At 33.1% G+C, this 20,866-nt stretch overlaps 2 protein-coding genes across 12 annotated transcripts in view; one reads left to right on the top strand and one right to left on the bottom strand.

Moving 5' to 3' along the window:
* LOC129247165 (synaptotagmin 1) overlaps positions 1-5,775 on the top strand; it is a 151,005-nt gene extending 145,230 nt beyond the window's left edge. For 8 of the 11 annotated variants that reach the window (XM_054886138.1, XM_054886148.1, XM_054886147.1 and 5 more), the window contains 2 exons: positions 1,099-1,382; positions 1,614-5,775. In XM_054886138.1, the coding sequence (XP_054742113.1) occupies positions 1,099-1,305 (207 nt within the window). In that variant the 3' untranslated portion in view covers positions 1,306-1,382; positions 1,614-5,775. Of the gene's footprint in view, positions 1-1,098; positions 1,383-1,533 lie in introns of all 11 variants that reach the window. The other 3 variants (XM_054886139.1, XM_054886143.1, XM_054886146.1) reach the window with 3 other exon arrangements.
* An 11,369-nt stretch (positions 5,776-17,144) lies between these two features.
* LOC129248416 (bifunctional lysine-specific demethylase and histidyl-hydroxylase NO66-like) lies at positions 17,145-19,802 on the bottom strand. The gene is made up of 3 exons (XM_054887958.1): positions 18,443-19,802; positions 17,985-18,343; positions 17,145-17,920 (listed from the first exon to the last, which is right to left on the bottom strand). The coding sequence occupies exons 1-3, from the start codon at positions 19,653-19,655 to the stop codon at positions 17,156-17,158; spliced, it is 2,337 nt and encodes a 778-aa protein (XP_054743933.1). The 5' UTR covers positions 19,656-19,802; the 3' UTR covers positions 17,145-17,155.
* Between the last annotated feature and the right edge of the window lie 1,064 nt (positions 19,803-20,866).

Raw genomic sequence — 20,866 nt, forward strand, 5'->3', positions numbered from 1 at the left:
AAAGTGTTCACATGCCAGTCCGACTTCACAATTTTCATGAATTTCACGATATTTTCGACGCTTGGACTACCAGAGCGTGCCACAGCTCCGACATCCATTTCACCAGAACGGAGTTGTGGAACCACTGCCTTCTTACTGCATGCGATACAGTAGTAGATGTATAAAAAGCATAACCTTTTTAGCCGTCTACTTCGAAAACTCATCTAGGAACAGAATATATCGATTTTATCTTTTTTTCTGGCTTCACTAAACGCAAACCAATTCAAGAATTTTTGGTGTCACATTAATTCGCCTATAGTATACTCGCTGCAATATATACTTCATTGGATATGGCTCACTAAAGTCATCTAGCGAAAATGGGCAGAATTTCTCGTCTGAGTCAACACATGGTTCAAAGGTGAAGTGTGAAGTTACATGAATGCAAGTTAGCCTATTGGAAAAATTGTTTATGAAAGTTATCTAAGCAAACTCCACAGAGCTCTTCTTTTGCACTCAAAGCGTCTGAAAAGCGTAGGTTAATCAAATAGCGTGCTCCCGATTTTACCTTAAATTTTGCACCACCTTAGTATTAAAAAAACACCAAATTTATGATATAATAAAACGTGCATATGACTATTATTTGTTGTTAAAAGTAGTATTTGTAGTTAGTACATATACATACACGTACTTATAAGTGTGTACCTATGTTGAATCAATCACCATCCACTGTCCCCACCAATCCGCCAAATAGCACAAAACCTAGAGTTATACCAACTAGTTGAATGTGGTGCACAACCCCCACTTATCTGCTCACCCAGATATTCATGCAAAAAAAAAACCTACTACTATAACAACTACAAACAAAAACTCTTCTTCTTCAACAAACTATGAAACAAAAACCAAAGAGAAAATTAAAAAAAAGTAACGAAAGTTATGTAAAAAAAAAAAACATTTATAAACAAATAATTTATACTTAAAAAGAACATGCAAAACTGTGACCGCATAAGCTGCAGGAAATTTGCTAAATATTTTCTTTACATTTTACTAATCTCGTGTCTTTATTTCTCAAACACTCCTCTGCTCTGCTGCTGACCATTGACGCGCTGGATAAATTATCAGAAAATCTGTCTTGTCGTTACTGTTGTGGATTACGATCGTATTGGTACATCTGAGCCGATTGGACGTTGCATACTCGGCTGTATGGCTACAGGCACCGAACTGCGGCACTGGTCTGATATGTTGGCCTCACCACGACGACCGATTGCTCAATGGCATACACTAAAGGATCCCGAGGAAACCGACGAGATACTGAAGAATATGAAATAAAGTGGATAGATAAATCATATAACTAGTTAATGAATGCTAAGGAGCGGTGTAGAACGTCGTGACACGTGAAGATCAAGGTAATAAGCTATGATGCCATGGTGCTTTCACTTAACATACATACATACAAACATACATATGTATATACAAGTGCATAGATATGCAATTCATATACATATAATGTCATATTTCTAATTAATTACTTAAGTATTGATCGAAAATTTTTAACAGTTGTTCATCAATACAATGAATTCATGTAGTTATCGCAAAATAAACCAACTTACACACATACTTACATACTTATTATGTAGTTGCCCGTACCGCAAATGAACACTAAAGCTGATTTAGTGTAACAGAACAAAAATCATGCCGTCAACAACAACAACAACAATATAAATACATATATAATCTGAATATATACTACAATGTACCAAACGACAACAACAACAACAACAACATCAATAACAACTGGCAAACGCTCATCATTAGTTCCACACAAAACAAAGTCTATGGAGAAAAAAACGTCTTATTCGAATAACAAAATATACAAGTACATACATACTATATATATACATACATACATATACACAAAGTAAAAAAAATTATTTGTTCTCGCAGTATAAACTAAATAGGATATATTCGTTATATTGAATCAAATGAAAAAAGAACAAGAAAGAGAAAAGAAAAACGTTTATTTTAGGCCTCGACTTCGACCTCAAATCCAACAATCAAATATAACGCGAAAAAAACTACCTACCTAAAGAAATTTTGAAAAAGAAATAAGAAATAAAGTAGTCCGTGTGAACCCAGCATTATTGGTGTGTATGCTAAAAATTAAAAAAACAAAAAACAGGATCAGTTTTTCAATGCAAGTTTAACTGTAATTAAAATGTAGTCCAGCGCAATTGCAAAAAGGTAGAAAACAAACAGATTTGCGCCTAAGCAACAACAAAATGCATTTTATGCAGATTTGATTTGCTGTTTATTAGCTCTTTTGCCGCATAATTACCCTTGGATAAATTTGATTGACTAATTTACCACAGTCGAAAAACAACTCTGTGCATGACGTTTGTTTGCATCTCATTTCCTTAGCACTGCGTGAAAATTGTTTCATAGCGGGAAGAGCTGATAAAAAAAATAACAATCCAAAATCACATAAAAATTCCGGCACCATTTCGCAATACTAATTTTTTTTTTCCTTGTTCACTCCTCTCGGGAGCATAGGGCCTCGACAAGACTCAGTCTTGCGTTGGTTTCTTTAATTTGTTTTTACCCTAAGTAGTGGGAATGCCCCCACTTCGTTGCTTAGGAACAACGCCTTCTTACTGCTAGGAGCGCTATGTGTGTTTCGCATTTTTCTGGCAAAAGAATCGCACAGATGATTGAGGACTTCGCTCAATTTCATGTGTCTGCGCTATTAACACGATCACTCGCTTCCTCTTGCTGGCGCGATTGATGCAATGCCACTAACTTTGTTTGTTCTGCAGTCACAATGCAAATAATGCACTGATTATTGTGCGGGAGTAAGGATGGAAAGGATAAGTTTTTGGGGTTAAGGAATGATTTTTTTTTTTTTCTTTATTTAGAAACAGGGAAAGTAGGTAAATTTGGAAAAGTGCGAGGACCGTGCTTTACGTGGGATTCGAACCCAGAACCTCGGGGATGGCAGGCTAGTGCACTACGCTAGACTACCGAGACCACGATAACGCAGTACTAATACAAGAAGGAAATACACCCACTCTTTTAGAGTCGCACCTTTTTAATATATACTTTTTCTCTTTGCCAAATCAGCTGTTGCATTAGCTTTCTTGCGAAGCTGTCATATGATTGTACAGTGCGTCCAAAAAGCCTTCAGCCATTCTGTTACTAATCAAACATACCTGCATACCACTGCTGATTGTTCTAAAAGTGCTCGTGCCCCCACAAGTAATGGCAAAGTTGCGTATATTTCGGCCATGACAAAAAATCTTACAATTTTTTACGAAAACCAGTCGTTAATCGTGGGTGACATAAATCTCTCTTTGTGAGAGAACACCGCAAAATGGAGTGGCACCTTGGGGTGAACGCCCTTCAAGAAGCAGTAGTTGTAAACTTTTTTGAAACTTAAGCCCAAAGAGAGCGTAGAGTGGTTTGCGCATGTCTCTGCACCGATACTCGGTTTCTCAGTGAATTTGGCAGTATCAGTTGTTGAGCGAACCTTATTTTAAAGTTTTTTTTTTTAATATTTTTTTTTTCATTTTTTATTTACAAAGAACTCCAATCTTTATGTTAATCAAACCAAACTTTTCATTTTTGTTTACAAAACTTGGTTCTTTTTAGCACTTTTCTCTCAGTTCGCGCTCGTAGTTCTTCTAATATTACGTCACGCTAAAATTGCACTCGAATTGAATTCGATAAAAATTCTAACATTCTTGTTTATTAAATTAAATTTACACATCAAAATTCTTTTCCAACATTTTCGTTGAATATTATCAGTATATATTTTTTTGGGCATAAGTCAATAACAAAGCAGAGGCAGAATTATATAAAAGTTGTTTAATCAAAAAATTTATTTTGCAATCGGGATCGAACTGCAGTTAATAGTCACGATAGTGATTAATAGTAATTTATAATTACACTGCTAAACCCGGTTTAACTGTGGTGAATTTTTTAAGCTAAGTTTAAGACTGCAAAAGTGGGCATTCTAACTTGCCTTGGCTGTGGTGAATTTTTTTAGCTGGTTTTAAGCCTGTAAAATTTGCCGTTCAAACTTAGTTTAACTGTGGTAAACCTCTTTAAACTGTGCTTAAGCCTGCAAAAGTGGGCTTTATACTTAGTTTAACTTGGATGATTTTTTAAACTGAGTTGAAAGCTGCAAAATTGAGTTTCAAACATAGTTCAATTGTGGTGAATTTCTTAAACTGTGTTTAAGCCTGCAAAATTGGGCGTTTTAACGTAGTTTAACGGGAAAGCAGAGTTAAACTTGCACTGAAAAATTGGTATTTAACCCTAGAAAGGTAGACCCCTTAAAAATTCAATTATAAATAAACCTTGTATGTTTACGACTACTCACTTTTATATCTCATAAAAAAAATAAAATATAATCTCTTTTAAAATTCCAATCATTTTGTTTTAATCAACTCATTCAAAAAAAGTTCAGAAAAATTCGCGATTCTTAGTACAGTTAGCGCAAGTCTAGCACGATGTTCAGAGCTTAGGTTAAAATGAGCGCGTAAAATTTACGCATTTTACCATTCTAGGGTTAAACAAGCACTGAAAAGTTGATCCTAACTAAAGCCAGTCGGCTTTCAGCCGCGTCGAGTCGAGTCAGTTTAAACACAAAACAAAAATTAAAAACAAAAAAAAAACACAAAGAAACTACTATCAGACAAATGTTTGAGAACTTACGAAAATGCATATGTATTTATATGTAAAAACCAAAAACCAAAACCAAAACAAAAAACTCAGTAACTGTTGACTTCCTGTTAAAATGTTTATATAAAAGTATATGCATTGAATAAAGACGTATTGTATTGTATTGTATTGTATCTATTGTGACCATATTGTACTATATATTGAGAGATGCCTCAATTTTATGCTCTTTCCAAAGTTGTTTGTTTTCTGCTTTCAGCTCGATTTTTTAGAGAGAAGAAAACTTCGTTTTAAGTTTCATTGATAATTTGTAATTAAAGTTTATGATGTTCCAACTGTTATAATTGAAGAAAAGGAAAAGCGAAAAAATACTTAAAAATCCAAACCAAAAAATAATAAAAAAAAAAAAACATTTATAAGTGCAAACAATAAATAAAAGAATTTCAATTTCTTACTAAAGTTTGCAATCTTTTGTCTCAATTCCAATGGTAATGATGTAAATTGTATTTAAATTTTAATTATATAATGAAATTGTTATAAAATATATTAAGCAAGTGAATGATTAAAGTTTCAACAAAAAAAAACAAAACACAAATCATCTGAAATACTAACAAACTATTTAAGTAGCAAAAAGTAAAAATAAAAATCATGTATGAGAAATTAAATTAATAATGAATTAATTTGCCTGAAAACGAATGCTACAATAATTGACATCTCTCATTGGAAAACATAACATCTAGCAAAATTAAAAAAAAAAAATTAAATAATTGGGCTATCTGGTGATTTCAATTTTTTTTTTCAAACTTCTTTTCAACTCTTCTTGATTAAATATATATTTGTAGTTATTTTGAATTAATGATTGGTCAAAAGTACTCTAGAATGTTGACGCCGTTACCCCTGCAAGAATTGAATAATTTCATAATGATAACTTGAAAGCTTTATTTATTTTATTTATTATACTTCAGTTTAACGAGACCATTTTGAGTTATTCAATAATTAAATAACAAAATATGTAGTTGCAAAGGGATTTATTGGACTAACCTACCTTTTAGGAAATTAAAAAAAGGGACTCAGAATTACATCGCTGTTAAATTTTGAAACATGAGTGCTCAATTTGTTATTTACAATTTTTTTGACCATTATTTGCCAACTTACAGAATATATAAGTATATTTATTTCCGTATGCTGTCAAAAGTTTTATAATCGTCAAAATTTATTACCGTTTAAATTAACCGTTTCCCGTCAACGCTATTCACCGAAATAGGTCTCGCTGTCAAAGGCATGAAACCAAGGCGCCTTCATTAGATTCGCCTTGCATGAAACACACCATTCGCTGTGGTGAAAAGTTATTTATGAAGTGCCATATAAAGTAAAAGATGATAGATACCAGGTTTGCTCGTTCGGTATGGTGAAAAACAAATTTTTTTTTAGGGGAACTTTGGATTCTTCTCTAAGCTAAAGCTAAATTTTGTGAATAACGTCGGCATATCTGTCATTCTCGCTAAGAGCCGAATAACGGTCTGCTAAGTAGCACACCTCGAAAAATCTTTTCACCATGATATAAAGTGGGATCAACTATCATTCTTTTGACAGCTGACTCTTTTCTTTCCCAATCGATCGAGAAGTATACGGGAAAAAGGAAAACGATATCTATGAAATAAAAAACAGTGAATTTCTGCTAAATCTACATATAAAATAATATATGTAAATTAGTGTGAGCCAAACTTCATTAATCAGTAGCTTTATATGTATATAGACGGCAGATGTAATTCAGAACCTTATTGAAGCGTTGATTAGGAATAACATATATGCTAAATGCAAAAATTCCGGCTGGCATAGAAGAATATTGCAAATCAACTTTGACTATTACAACCTGCTCTGTTATGGGACATGGCTGCATAACAATGATTAAATTTCATAGAAAATCATATCAAAAAGTCTAAGCCATTTCGTACAAATTTGGATATTTCTGGGCAAAACATATTCGTTTAACTAAGAAATATATTAAAATATTTGTTATTGTATTTAATTTAAATTTTCCAAATTAAAGATACAATTTTTTATTATTATTATTATTGTTTTCCCCCCGAGTTTTTAATGTTATCATAAAAATTCTAATTTGGCATAGCAACCCCGCCAATACGCTCAAGCAAACGCACTAGGCACTCACACCATTACACACCTACATATGTAGGTGCCTCTCAAACTCACTCCAAGGGTGCCTGTCAAAACACGAAAAGTGCTTTTACTTATAATTTTGTACAATGAATTTTAATTGTGCAACGAAATTTCAAAACGACTTTCAATCGATTATCGTTTTAATCGATTAATCATGCAACCACTGCTTTCAAGTTATCTTAACTGAAAAGTTCGATTTTCGAATGTTTGACCTGAAAATAAGATCTTCCTGATACTCGTATATTTTTTTGTGTTTTATTTTTTTGTTTAATCTCATAATTAATTCAAATACCAATATTAAGCAAGTTTTACTTGAAAAGTACTTCATTTCTTAACTGGAAACCCAATTATGATAAGAAAACGTAAAGTAGCACCGAATTTTTGTCCATAATAATTATAACCCACACGTGTACAATAAATATTAAAACAACAAAAAAAAACAAAATCCAATCCATATATAAATACATTATTTCTTATTAAAAACGCGTATTGCAAATAGGAGAAAGGCTTAAAATATGTAATCGCTTACTTAGTAAATCATTTTACACGTTTACAATTACGTTTACGTTTACATTTCAATTAATTTATATGTATGTATATTCACATTACGTTTACATTCGTCGAAGTAAATTAAGGAATTTTATTGTGTGTATGTCTATGTGTAAGTAATCCTTTAGAAAAATGATGAATTATTAATGCAAGTAAAAGGTACATGAAAAAAATAAATAAATTATTGTAGAAAGTTAAACTTCGCGCGTGATTACAGAAAAGCAAATATCATCGGTTCTTAGAAGCCATAAAAACAATAATTTAAATATATTAAAGAAAAAACACATATTCGTGTGATTCATGCTTTTGTTTTATTTTTTATATAACTCTTTTTTGTGTCATATGTCACCATTTAGTCAATTTGTTAATGGTAAATGGTAATTATAACTGAAAAAAAACACAGTGCACACATATATGTTTACATATCTGGTTTATAGCGAGCATTACATTTTTTTTATTTATTATTTTCAATTAATTTTTTCTAAAAAAAATGCGCTTATATTATTTTTTTCGCTTTTTTTTTTGTGATATATTTTATTATTATTGATATACCTCATTGTTATGTATATCATTTTATTTTTCCTTGTTTTATATGCTTTTCTCATCACTTGCCATCGAACTCTTTTATTTCCCTTCAATTTACTTGAATTCATATCATTTGATTTCCTTTTATCGAGCTCCGTTATTTCCCTTCAATTTACTTGAATTCAAATTATTTGATTTCCTTTTATCGAGCTCCGTTATTTCCCTTCAATTTATTTGAATTCATACCATTTGATTTGCTTTTATCGGCGCTTATCGACCCACACACGGAGTAAAGCTTGTTTGGTTATCGATAACTGTAACTTTTACTCATACGGAATGCTGGTTTTGTTTGTGTATAGAATCGTTGGAGTTTACATTACAAAAAGTTATAATAATAGGCATTTAGAATTTGAAAACTCATATTTAATACTATTATTAAAATATTTAAAGACATATTAAGAACAATAATAGTTATTACTGCTAATTTATATTATATTAAGAATAAAGAAAAAAACTAAATCTGGCAGAATAGCAGGCAGAAAGTTAGAAGAAAAAAAACACACAAAAACCGAAATTAGTAAATTCAATGGTAGCAAAACAAAAAAAAAACGAACATAACCAAAAATATTAAAATTATTTTAGGTAATGAAAGAAAACAAGCAAACAAACAAAAACAAATATATATATAATATATAAAAAAAAGAGCCGCTATTGATTTTTAACTATGTAGAACTAATAAAAATACATACATACATATATGTTTTTGTCCTGTATAAATATAAATTTAAGGTCAACACACAAAACTGATTACGATTGACGAAACCAAAGCAAAAACAAAAACTAAAATTACAAAGGAAACACACAAATAATGAAACACAACCGTTACACTTACATACATATACATACATATATAAAAATGCAAACTACAGTTATTGCAAAATTTAAAATTAAAATAATTTCGCTTAAGTTGATAAAATATGCGTTATAGAGAGCGGCTGTACGGATCCGTAGCCAGTACCCCCCCAGTTGGCGTATTCAAATAATGTTATACATGAAAAATTGTGCAGCTGCGAAAGCCTATGTATGTACATACATAGGTACGTGTAGATGGTGTAAAAATAGCGAAAATGCAATGGAATGAATAGAAAAATTAGATTACACATAGTTGCACTAAACATACAAGTATATTATTATACGTATTTATTAAAACCAAAAGACAAAAACAAAAAAAAAAACAAAAACGAAAAAAAAAATCAAATAAAAATACAAATATATACCTATAAACAATACCTATATACTGCAAGAAAGGAAACTAATAAAAACACTAAATAAAAAAGTTTGTTATTTTTGATTGCAATGAGGCATACATATTACTAACAACTACATAGAAAAATATGAGTATAATAAAAAATTAAAATTAAAATGAAAATCATACTTTTATTTTGTTTTATTTACATTTAACTACAATTAAAAAAAACAAAAGAATTCAGTAACCATCCCACATCATCATGCATACAAACATATGTAATTACCACAATACTTACGATATTAATCGTAAACATAGATATGCTAATACATTATCGAAATCGCTAGGTTGAACTTCCATCTCTACGAACAAACTTAAGTACCTCTCTCTCACACTCACTTTTTGAAAAAAAAAAACGAAATAAACAAGTACCCGTTTTGATGCGCGTACAGCAGAGTAAAACTTTTAGCTCGTACTTGAGTAGACACAAACATTTATAGACCACATTTCAAAAATTGTATACATTCATATAAGAAATATACACCTGAATACATTGAAACATCCAGGCAAAAAGAGTCTAACGAAGTAAAAAATCAAAGATATGTAGAGAAAATCCCAAAACCCTAAGATATTACAATTTTCAAGCCCGAAAAGATGGTTCACATCAAATACGCATATGGCGATATAAGCGGCAGTATACTATACACATACATACATATGTATACATATGTATGTGTGGTATGGTACACTACCAAATTCCCCTCTTTTACAGTACAGTAAAATGTTTACAACAGCAACAGGTGTATATGTACATATGTTACGTATAGCCACTATCACAACAACTGTTTTTGCATTATTCTTCTATACTTTTCTTCGAAATCATGTACGCCACTTTGTTGTAGTCATTTGAATAGCGTTAATGAAAGCAAAAAAAGGAGAGGATCAACAGATTTAGGAGATTTCGCAGCCCCGCCAAGCATTGAACCATATTTCGAAAATTTTTACAAATCTATAGAATATCAATTTTATATTTTATATAAAATTCAAAGCAAAAATAGAAAAATAAAAAGGTAATGTGGCGCCATTCCATAAGCAAACAGGAAGATATTTACTACTAATACATACATACAGACATATAATGCATGCATAGTATGGCATACTACCACAAATGGAAAAGATATACAAATAATCATCTATACATAATCATCAGCACCGCATAGTATGAATTAATCAGCTAAAGAAAATACTGATACATATATGAAATAGTTGTACACATACGTACCGGAATGCACAAAGTTTCAGTAGAATAAAAGTTTGAGGCAAAATAAAAAATAAAAATAAAAATAAAAATAAAAATAAAAATAAAGGTAATTAAGCAACGCAAAGGATCAATGTAGCTGGAAATAAATGGAGTAGTAAAAGAATTAACTATGCATACATATGCATTACATATATGTATACATATAATGAATGTATTTAGGATGAAGAGGGACCTCTAGTGGTGCCCTAAACGAAAATGTTCACATTTTACACATTAAGAAAAAAACTTTTTGTTTTTGTTTTTCCTTGGACACTTTATACTTTCTCCTTACCGTTAACAGACATAAGTTTTTGAATGATAGTCCCCCAAAATGACTTTCGTTTAACTAACTTAGACATTACGTAAATAAGGCTTTGCAAAACTCAAAGCAAAAAGTATGTTTTATATTCAACGCATTCGATTCGGCATTTTAATCCAATCATCCCCACTCGCCAACATAATCAGACCGACATTTGCATATGTTGCATATATTTAATGTAAAAATACTTATAAATATATAAATTAAAAAATAAAATTTAATATTATAATTAAAAAAGAATATGACTAGTAACGAAACTGTTAATCCCTGACGAAGGAGTATTGAAGAGAGCTGGAATGATGCTTATTCACATATTTAATTTTGATTGTATTTAAAGAATGAATTTTATTTGATGCATTGAGCAGATGTGCAGATATTATTATGAATTTAAGTATTAAAAATATGTATTAAAAACAGTGGAAAAACAGAAATAAAATGAAACAAAAAACAACATCTGTAGTTAAATAAATACAAAATTTATATAAGTTAAAATAAAAATGTTCAAAACTACACATAATTTTTTTATTAAGCTTTTCTGTTTTGCGGAGACGACGTTAGATGAAATGGTAAGCATATTTTTTAAAGTATGAATACTTATTAAGGGGTCAGATACCTGTAAACGGCCATATTTTCCCTGATTTTCATTAAAATTATTTAAAATGAAAAAGTCAATATATTTTTGTTTTAATTAGCATCCAGTTTATTTAAACATTAAAATATAATTTTGACGTGATAACGTCTAATAATTCAATTTAGCCGGCTGCACGCACCAAAAAATGCGTCGTTATCTTGCTCATGCGTCGTTACCTTGCTTGAACAGCATGTTATTTTATGTTGTGTTATGTTATGTTATGTTATGTTATGTTATGTTATGTTATGTTATGTTATGTTATGTTATGTTATGTTATGTTATGTTATGTTATGTTATGTTATGTTATGTTATGTTATGTTATGTTATGTTATGTTATGTTATGTTATGTTATGTTATGTTATGTTATGTTATGTTATGTTATGTTATGTTATGTTATGTTATGTTATGTTATGTTATGTTATGTTATGTTATGTTATGTTATGTTATGTTATGTTATGTTATGTTATGTTATGTTATGTTATGTTATGTTATGTTATGTTATGTTATGTTATGTTATGTTATGTTGTGTTATGTTATGTTATGTTATGTTATGTTATGTTATGTTATGTTATGTTATGTTATGTTATGTTATGTTATGTTATGTTATGTTATGTTATGTTATGTTATGTTATGTTATGTTATGTTATGTTATGTTATGTTATGTTAAGTTATGTTAAAGTATATTATGTTATGTTAATGTTACCTCATTCTCTATATCCATACAAAATATCTATCAAACAAATATAATTAAAATTTTGTTTTGAAAATTGCAACCATTCCATCAATATTTTCTTATGACGTTGTCACGTTAAACTATCGTCAGTATACCGACTTTACAGACAACCTCTTTTTTTTATATTTATTTTAATCATTTAAAATGGCGGATGTACACTTAATTCTTCCAAGAAGGTCGCAGCGGGGTTTCTCAATCGGCGGGCATGGTAGCATCGGCGTCAGGACCTGAATAAAAAAAACCAAATTTTTTTTTGCTTATTAATGTCATAATTTCTATATAAATTAAAAACAAATGGAAAAAAAAATTCGCGGAGTAAAATGCTTCAAACAAAATTGAATTTGGGTCGAATTTTCTTAGTATTTTTGCTTCGAAAAAATTATTTTTTCGAAAAACTTTCGAAATTGTAAATTCACAAAGAAAATAATATCATAAAAAAATGTATGCAAAATGTCATGGAGATCGGTCAATAACTTTTCGAGTTATCGTGTACGCGGATTCGAAAAATATAGTTTTGAGAAAAACTCGTCTAAAGTTTGAATACAACGTAACTATACCTCTCACAGCGCTCGAACGCAAAAAATAGAGTCGTCACGGTTGACGATCTATAATATGTATAAGAAATACTTCAATTTACGTTCTAAAAATATTTGGATATATTCTTAAAGGATTATATTAACATTTTATGAAAAAAAAATTTTTTTTTCGAAATTTTACAGGACATACCCTTAACGTTCTAGTAAGACCCGGAAAAAATGCCCATACAATGCCAATCAGTTCTTATAGATATGGGTGTGTTCAAGCTAAACAATGATTAAAGCAATATGCTCTCAGGTCCTTAAAATTTTCAAGTCCTATCCCTTCCTACAAGGTGAAGTCTAAAATAAATAAGACTGAGCTAAAATAGAAACGACAGGAGCTTTGTTCTAATAACTTCGAGTTTATTTATTCAAAATAGTCCCCTCTGGCCTCGATACACTATTTTGCGCGATCTAAAAGCTTTTCGAAAGAGTGTTTCAGTGTTTTCCACGACAGTCGGTTCTACGTGACCGGAACGGCCCGGATTTATATCCGGCCAAGGACTGTCACTTCAGCAGCATTCCTCGTAAATGGACGGGGAATGTTTATGCTGCTACAACAACAACAACAGTGTTTCAGGTCATTGACCGGAATGTCCTTCAGGATGTCGGCACAAGCCTTTTAGATGGCCTCTACGGAGGCAAAACGTTTCCTTTCATGGCCAAAAGCAATTTTCGGAATAAATAGAAGTCACAGGGAGCCATATCAGGCGAATACGGTGAGTAGTTGATGGTTAAAATGCGATTTCTAGTTAAAAAATCAGTCGCAAGAGTGGATCGATGAGATGCTGCATTATCATGCAATAAGCAACAGCTTCCACCTTCGCGATATTCAGGGCGTATTCGACGAATGCGTGGCAACAAACGCTTCACAACGCTAAGGTAGAAAATTGCATTGACGGTTTGGCCCGTTGGCTCAGACTCCTTTTGCACAATTCCCTTAAAATCGTAAAAGCAAATGAGAATCGACTTGATTTTTGACTTCTCCAAACGCGATTTTTTGGGTGGTGGTTCGTCTGGGGCCTTCCATTCGGCACTTTGACGCCTAGTATGTTCATTGTCATTTATGTCCTCACAACCATCTCTGAAATGAGTAAACCACTCATGAGTTCCCGGCACGAGATAGACAATCATTGCCATAAACTTTTTTCATCAATTCAAATGTTTCGGTTAATGTTTTACCGATTTTTAAACAAAATTTGATATTAGCTCCTTGTTCGAAACTCATTTTTGTACCGATGACACAAGCATACTAACACTTTAGACGCAATAACTTCTCTTCCACTGAACCGAATTTCACCAAGCTTTCACTGGAAGTCAGCTGGGAATGTAGCTTCCAACGCTCTCACTCATTAAGGAAATGGCGCTATCAAATACATTTTTATGACGCCAGTCTTGGTTATTCTTGTATAATTCTAGTTTGATTTTAATTACCTTATAGCCAAGACAGGCGGCGGCGGCGGCGTTAATCGACGCAGATTAATACTCGTATTGTAGTGTAACAGGCGGTTGTTACGTGGATTACAGCTGATTTGTTTATTGAACTTTTTTTTTAATAACTCCTAAAACACTCAGGCTAAAAAGCCCATTGTATTTAAAGCTCTGGAAAGCGAAAGGATAGATAGTCAAGGCGGAAAGAAGAGAAGGAAAAGGATAGGACGCAATAGAGGAATAGAGGTAGTTAGAGCCATGATGGAAAGAATAATGAGATGGCGCCTATTGTGGTACCTTTACTTTGCGCACAGCTAATTTGACAATGAGTTACGTGGTTTTAACACCGGCGAGATTATCATTTTCGTAACTTTATTTAGCTTTTTTTTTTGTTATTTAGTCTCGGAGTTTTAGTTCTTTCTTCATGACATTTTTCTAGCCTGTTCTAATTAAAAGTAATGTTTGTATTTTTGTAAAATATACATTTTTTAAAAATTAGTTGAATAATTTACTCAGTTTTATTTTGCTTTACTTTTTTTAACATCTGGTCGCATTGCCCGCGATTGCAGTTGTTGTTATTGTTCTGCTGCTTTCAGCAGTCAAATCTCTCTCTCGCTATTGCAGTGTTGCCTAGCTTTGGATATAAAAACGCACTAAAATGTCCCTTTAAAGAAAATAAAATAAATGTGTTATGGATATTTACAATTTAATTTATGAGTTTTTTTGTTAAAAGAAACTCTTTTGTTAAGGGAACGACTTATTTGTTATATTTTTCATGTTATTGAACAAAATAAGGTACTCTTTTTGTAAAAATGTCGTTATGGTTTTTTTAATATTTTCTGGTTTTTTTTGCTTATTTTTACTATGAATACACCTCTTGATGCCCTATGTCCTACTAAGGATGGAGGGCCGGACGAAACGATTACACCTCTATGGTTTTAATTCGCATTCAGTAAATTCAAACGCTTTTTAAAATGTATAAAAAGGTTTTCAATGTTAAGCAGAGTTGAGAGAAGAACATATAATATTCTTGCATTAACTTGCCGGCTACGCTGGCTGGGTCATGTCGTCCGAATGGATACAAACGCTCCGGCTTTGAAAGTATTCGATGCGGTACCAGCTGGTGGTAGCAAAGGAAGAGGAAAGCCTCCACTGCGTTGGAAAGATCAGGTGGAGAAGGTCTTGGCTTCACTTGGTGTGTCCAATTGGCGCCGGTTAGCACGAAAAAGAAACGACTGGCGCACTTTATTAAACTCGGCCAAAATCGCGTAAGTGGTTATCTCGTCAATTAAGAAAAAGAAGCATTAACTTTAAAGGAGCAAAAATTTAAATTTGCGCTTTCAAAATATAGAACTTTATAAGAATCAACAAATTTGCATTAGCACAAAAATCTTCTCAGAGTGACCTTCTTTAACCTTCTTTTGTTTAATAATGTAGTTTTTTTAACTAAGCTGTAAGGCAGAGAACGTTAATGATATAGAGAAGTCTCACGAGCTACGAATAGTGTGAATTGTTAAAAATGAAGTCTAACCGCGAAGACATTTTCACCTCGCCCAGCTCGACAGCGAGGAAGTTCTTAACAGAGCTGATTACAGTGCATTATGTACAAGTACATTGGCTCTGCTCAGTTTTTGGTTTCTGTATGAAATCAAATTGACTAATAGCATTTTACAAGGCATTTGAATGTGAATTTCTATGTTCCTTTGAAAAATGAAATTTTATTCAATTTACGCCTTTTTCTTACAGGGAATAATAGGTATATGCATTAACGTTCTCTGAATTGCGTGTCGAGATGTTGAGTTATTATTTTCTTTTTTTTTTGTCTGAAGAAAGTTAATGGCATTAGTGTTAAATTACTTTAACCTGTGAATATTCGTTTATATGTTTTGTAATTTTATGGGCCAACAGCAAAAACAAAAACACTTTTGTTGGCACATATGTATGTATGTGAAGTCCAATTGTGTGGTCTAAATAAAAGTTATTAAGGGGTAACACCACTGTACACGCGTAAAATAAACACGATTTTTAAAGAATTTTTTTGTATAGAAGGAAAGGGGAAACAATCACTCTGATTTGGGAAGTTATTACTTATATACTAAAATACAAAACTACAAAGTTTGATCGAAAAATTTTACAAAATGCCGGCATTGGAGACATTTTTGTAATGTGGTTTCTCTTGAAGGAGCTCCGCGGCACGCAGCACAGAGGGTGCAAATTTTAATCTGGAACAAGGAAACATTTTTTTTCTTAATCTAGATAAGAATAGCTAGGGGATTTAAAAAATATTTATTTTTGTGGAATTAGCAAGCATTTGAAGAAAAAAACTCTATTTTGGACTAAAAAAACGGCACTTAAATAATTATAACAATCGTTTAAATTAATCTATCGAAAATCCCCTACGCTCTTCTCTTAAGAAGGTTATTATACAGACGTAGTGAAAAACCTGATTAAAAATATTTAAAATTGTTTGAGTTATGCTGCGTGCCAATTTCAGAAAACGTGTTTTGAGAAAAACGCGTTTAAAGTTTGGAAATTTGGAGAAGTCGTTAGGTAGCAGTCACTAACGCTTGGTTAAAAGCTTAAAATATTTATGAAATAGACTTCGGTAACGTATAAAACTTTTTGTTCTGTATTTTAAAAGGTTCAAAGAATTTTTTAAGCTTATAAAAAAAAAAAATTTTTTTGAAATTTCTACAGTGGTGTTACCCCTTAAGCCGATTTAAAAAGTTAATTGAACAGGAACATATATTTTGATTTTTATTTTTTATCAACATTTAACATACTTAAATATATTCCGCTTAATTCTTAATGATAAATTATAAAAAAAAACACTATAAATAAAAAAACCTATACAAAGACCACATTTATATATAAAAATTTTTAAATTAGATGCACACATTTAGACATTGTAACAAAACTTTCGTGGCAGTAATGGAAAAGCCAATACATTATAATTAACAATTTCTACTACAACACTAAAATTTAAAGACACTTAAAAAGACACTTTTGTCATCATTTAAATGGCTTCTCGGTCATCAGCAGCCCACGCTCCCATAGCGCGGTCACCATTTGCACCTTATGCTCTTCATCTTCTAGTGGCAGCTGCGACACAGCGATATACTCTGGGTACGAGCGTATGAGCAGTTCAACACTAGCCGCCTCTTCCATTTCAATTTCCATAAAGTTCCGATTATATTCGCAATACTCTTTGGAGTTGTCCAAGTAATAGTATATACGCACTTTGCTATCCTCCTGCACCAATCGCATTATGTTTGCTCGCAACAGGCGAACATTAGTGCGCTCAGTGATTTCATAGTCACACAAGCATTCGCCGCGCTCATTAGTCATACTATGCGAACCGAATATGGTTCGCTCGTGTTCAGCGGGCGACAGGTGTGGCGGCAGCGCTTCACTCTGATATTTTTTGGCGAGCTGATCCACAGCAGCATCCATTATTTCATCTAATGGTACGCTGTGCAAACTCTGGCCCATTAGTTTAGTGACTTTGCGCAACAGTTCGGCGCGCTCCATGGTATTAATGTCGCTGAACGCAACGCCAGCATGTTGGAAGATGTGAAGCGGCAAACCGCATCGCATTTCAATGTTGGTTTCGATAGCGCGCTGCAATACCAATGGCATCATATACTCGAAGAGATCAGCATAGGATTGCTTTTGATACATGCTAAGTGTGATGTGCAATGAGTGATAGCCTGGTTCGGTGCAGGCCTGATGGATAGTACCACGCGGAAAGTATAACATGTCGCCAGGTTCCAGCACCTAAGGAGAGCAAATGTTTAATATAAATTTTAAAATACTTGATATATGTACATTTGATGCACACCTCTTCAAATATCGGCTGGCCGATCTCCTGCTGGGTAAAATTCTTTGATGAGAAACGCGCCAGTTGTTCGGCCTGCGTACGTGGCTTGTAAAGGCGCCAGCGCTTGCGTCCTTCAATTTGCAGTACAAAAGCTTCTATATCGTCGTAGTGTGGCGCAAAACCTTGGCTGTTAGGCGGTGTGAGATAGGCATTGGCGCCAACTAAACAGTGAAAGTACTCCTGCAAGGTGGTGTTCAAGCGATACAGCTCTCGCAAAAATATGTGCGGGTTTGGCAGGCGTACACTACAGCCTTGCCCATAAAGATCCCAAACGACAGGCGGCAGGGCACGTCCTACTGGATTGAGCATCTTACGCTCACCTAAAGAAAAATAAAAATTTATAAAAAAAAATATTTTTATAAAGAATTTTTTATATTACAGTAAACTGTTTTTTTTTTATATTAATTATATTAACTCACCATTTTCATAAGATGTTATATCAATATTCTTTGTAAACTCTACATGATTTTTTAATAACATCTGATCAATAGCCTGAAATGATATAAGATGTGAATAATAGTTACATCCTTTGCGCTGTATTAGGCAGGGACCCGACTCCCAATATTTTGAGAAAAATTCCTTTATCGGTAGTGGAGTTAGAAGCCAGTTGAATAATTTTTCACCCTCTTTTATGCTATTCATCTTGACAATGTTGTTCGGTGGTGAAAGTGGCTCTATTTTAACGGCGCTTGCATTCACTGTTTTCACCGTAATTTCCGGGGTAGATGTAGACACAACGCCAGCTAAGTCTACAGATTGCCGCCGTTTCTCTGTTGGTTTTACGATTTTGTCAGTTCCAACTACTGTTGCAGCAGGTAGGTTATCAACTGACTTTTCCGATTTCCGCCCCTTTTTTTGAGCATTAGCGTCATTACCAGCTTTAGCAGATGTGTCACGCTTAAGCGCAGCGGTATTTTTGGTGGATGTGGCAACTGGTTTATTATGCTCATCCGATTCGCTGGAGTATTCATCGTTGACACTAGATTCTTCCTCTTCGCCTTCCTCCTCGGTGTAACTATTGATCGTATACTCGTCGGAATTATCCTCGCAAGTACTACAATATTCCTCCATGTCAGACTCAGATTCATCTTCCTCGCTAATATTTTCGTTATCTCTCTCTTCATCATCTTTCTCTAGCTGTCGTACCAAATAATCCTCCAATTCTTGCTTCTTTTTCTGTTGTGCTTTAGACAGCTTTTTAGGATGTGAAGATGAGTCGCCCAAGAGCTGCTCCACCAAAGCATCGATCTCGTTCTCTTTAATGCCGTTGAACTTTGTATTACCGTTAGTAACCGCACGATGACCTCTTTGTTGTTTCTTCGCAGTCTCAGGTTTGTTTGCTACTTTCTTATGAGCGCCTTTGGCTTTAGTCGTTTCAACTTCAGTTGCTGCATTTTTGGTAGCACCTTTAGACTTCACAGGCGCACCCTTTTCTTTGGTTGCCTTGCTGGATCTTGAATTAACTTGATTTTTGGGCGAGACCTTTGGTTTATTCTTCTCCAAAGTTTTGTATTTCACACCACTATTTTTGCTCACACTGGCTTTGCTGCTATCAGCTTTCTTATTAGTATTTTTGGTTTTATTACCACGCTTCGAAGCAAATCCCTGATATGCTGAATTTGGTTCAGACATTTCGATAAACACTTTCTTAACAACCCGAAGAAATTAACTGAATTCTAATACACAAAAAGGAACCGTTGGATTCCCTTCTCAATCAGAATTGTTGGCAAGTTTGTGCGAGTACAAAAATAGAAAAACGCTATACACATTACGACTTCGGCTTATATACTCAAGCCTGAGCGCAAAAATACCGTATTCCAAACAAAAACTATAACTTAACATCTGGACACGCAATCCAGAGAACGTTAATGCATACATACATATATTAATCCCTGTAATAAAATGTAAATGGAATAAAATTTCGTTTTTCAAAGGAACATAGAAATGCACATTTAAATGCCTTGCAAAATGCTGTCGACTATTAGTTAAATTGATTTCATACAGAAACCAAAAACTGTGCAGAGTCAATGTACTTAGACAGAATTCACTGTAATCCGCTCTGTTAAGAACCTCCCCGCTGTCGAGCTGGGCGAGGTGAAAATGTCTTCGCGGTTAGACTTCATTTTTGACAATTCATACTATTCGTAGCTCGTGAGACTTCTCTATATCATTAATGTTCTCTGGCTGGTAGCTCAGAGCAACAGTCAGAAGAATTATAAGTGCTCTCTGTAATTGGGGTAGCAGCAAAGGACTTGGAGTCGCCCGGAGCGCTACTTGTGAAATTATTCATGTCTGCTCCAGCCATCGTTGCTGCTCTCTCTTCTGTTCCTCTGCTATTACTCGCATAGCTACTACTTCATCGTGAAAAATCGTGAAAATCTATCATCCTTGCTGGTACTTATAATACGTTCACATATAAGTAGATGATCTACTTTTTCGCGCTTAACTCAAAATCCGTAATTAAAAAGCGCGATTTCCCATACAAAATTTTCTTTCTCAAAATCTGAGGTTATAAAATAATCCATGATAATAACGATATTTTTTTAAATACAACCGTGTTTTTTCTGTGTTATCGATAATTATTATACTAACTGCATATAATACTAATTGAATTAAAGATAGTAATTGAAATGCAACCATTTTCTGGAATATATAAAAGTATATATTAATCGAGCTGTGTTTTATTGAAATACTTCAATAGCAATTCCACGCACGGGTTAAGAGGTGAATTTAAGCCTGAAGCAGAATTGCAGCGGGTAACGGGTTGACGGATGGTCATCAGCTGATTTTTTTCCGTCGGCAAATTCGGTCGATTAAACACAAATGCGATGGGACGGGTTTCA

This window comes from Anastrepha obliqua, chromosome 5 (genome assembly GCF_027943255.1).
Source record: "Anastrepha obliqua isolate idAnaObli1 chromosome 5, idAnaObli1_1.0, whole genome shotgun sequence".
NCBI classification, from domain to species: Eukaryota; Metazoa; Arthropoda; class Insecta; order Diptera; family Tephritidae; genus Anastrepha; species Anastrepha obliqua.

Coding starts and splice junctions, on each gene's coding strand:
- LOC129248416 (XM_054887958.1), bottom strand. CDS start 19,655: ATGTCTGAACCAAATTCAGCATATCAGGGATTTGCTTCGAAGCGTGGT. Junction 18,344..18,442: donor TATAACATCTTATGAAAATG/GTGAGTTAATAT, acceptor ATTTTTCTTTAG/GTGAGCGTAAGATGCTCAAT. Junction 17,921..17,984: donor GCCAGCCGATATTTGAAGAG/GTGTGCATCAAA, acceptor TGCTCTCCTTAG/GTGCTGGAACCTGGCGACAT.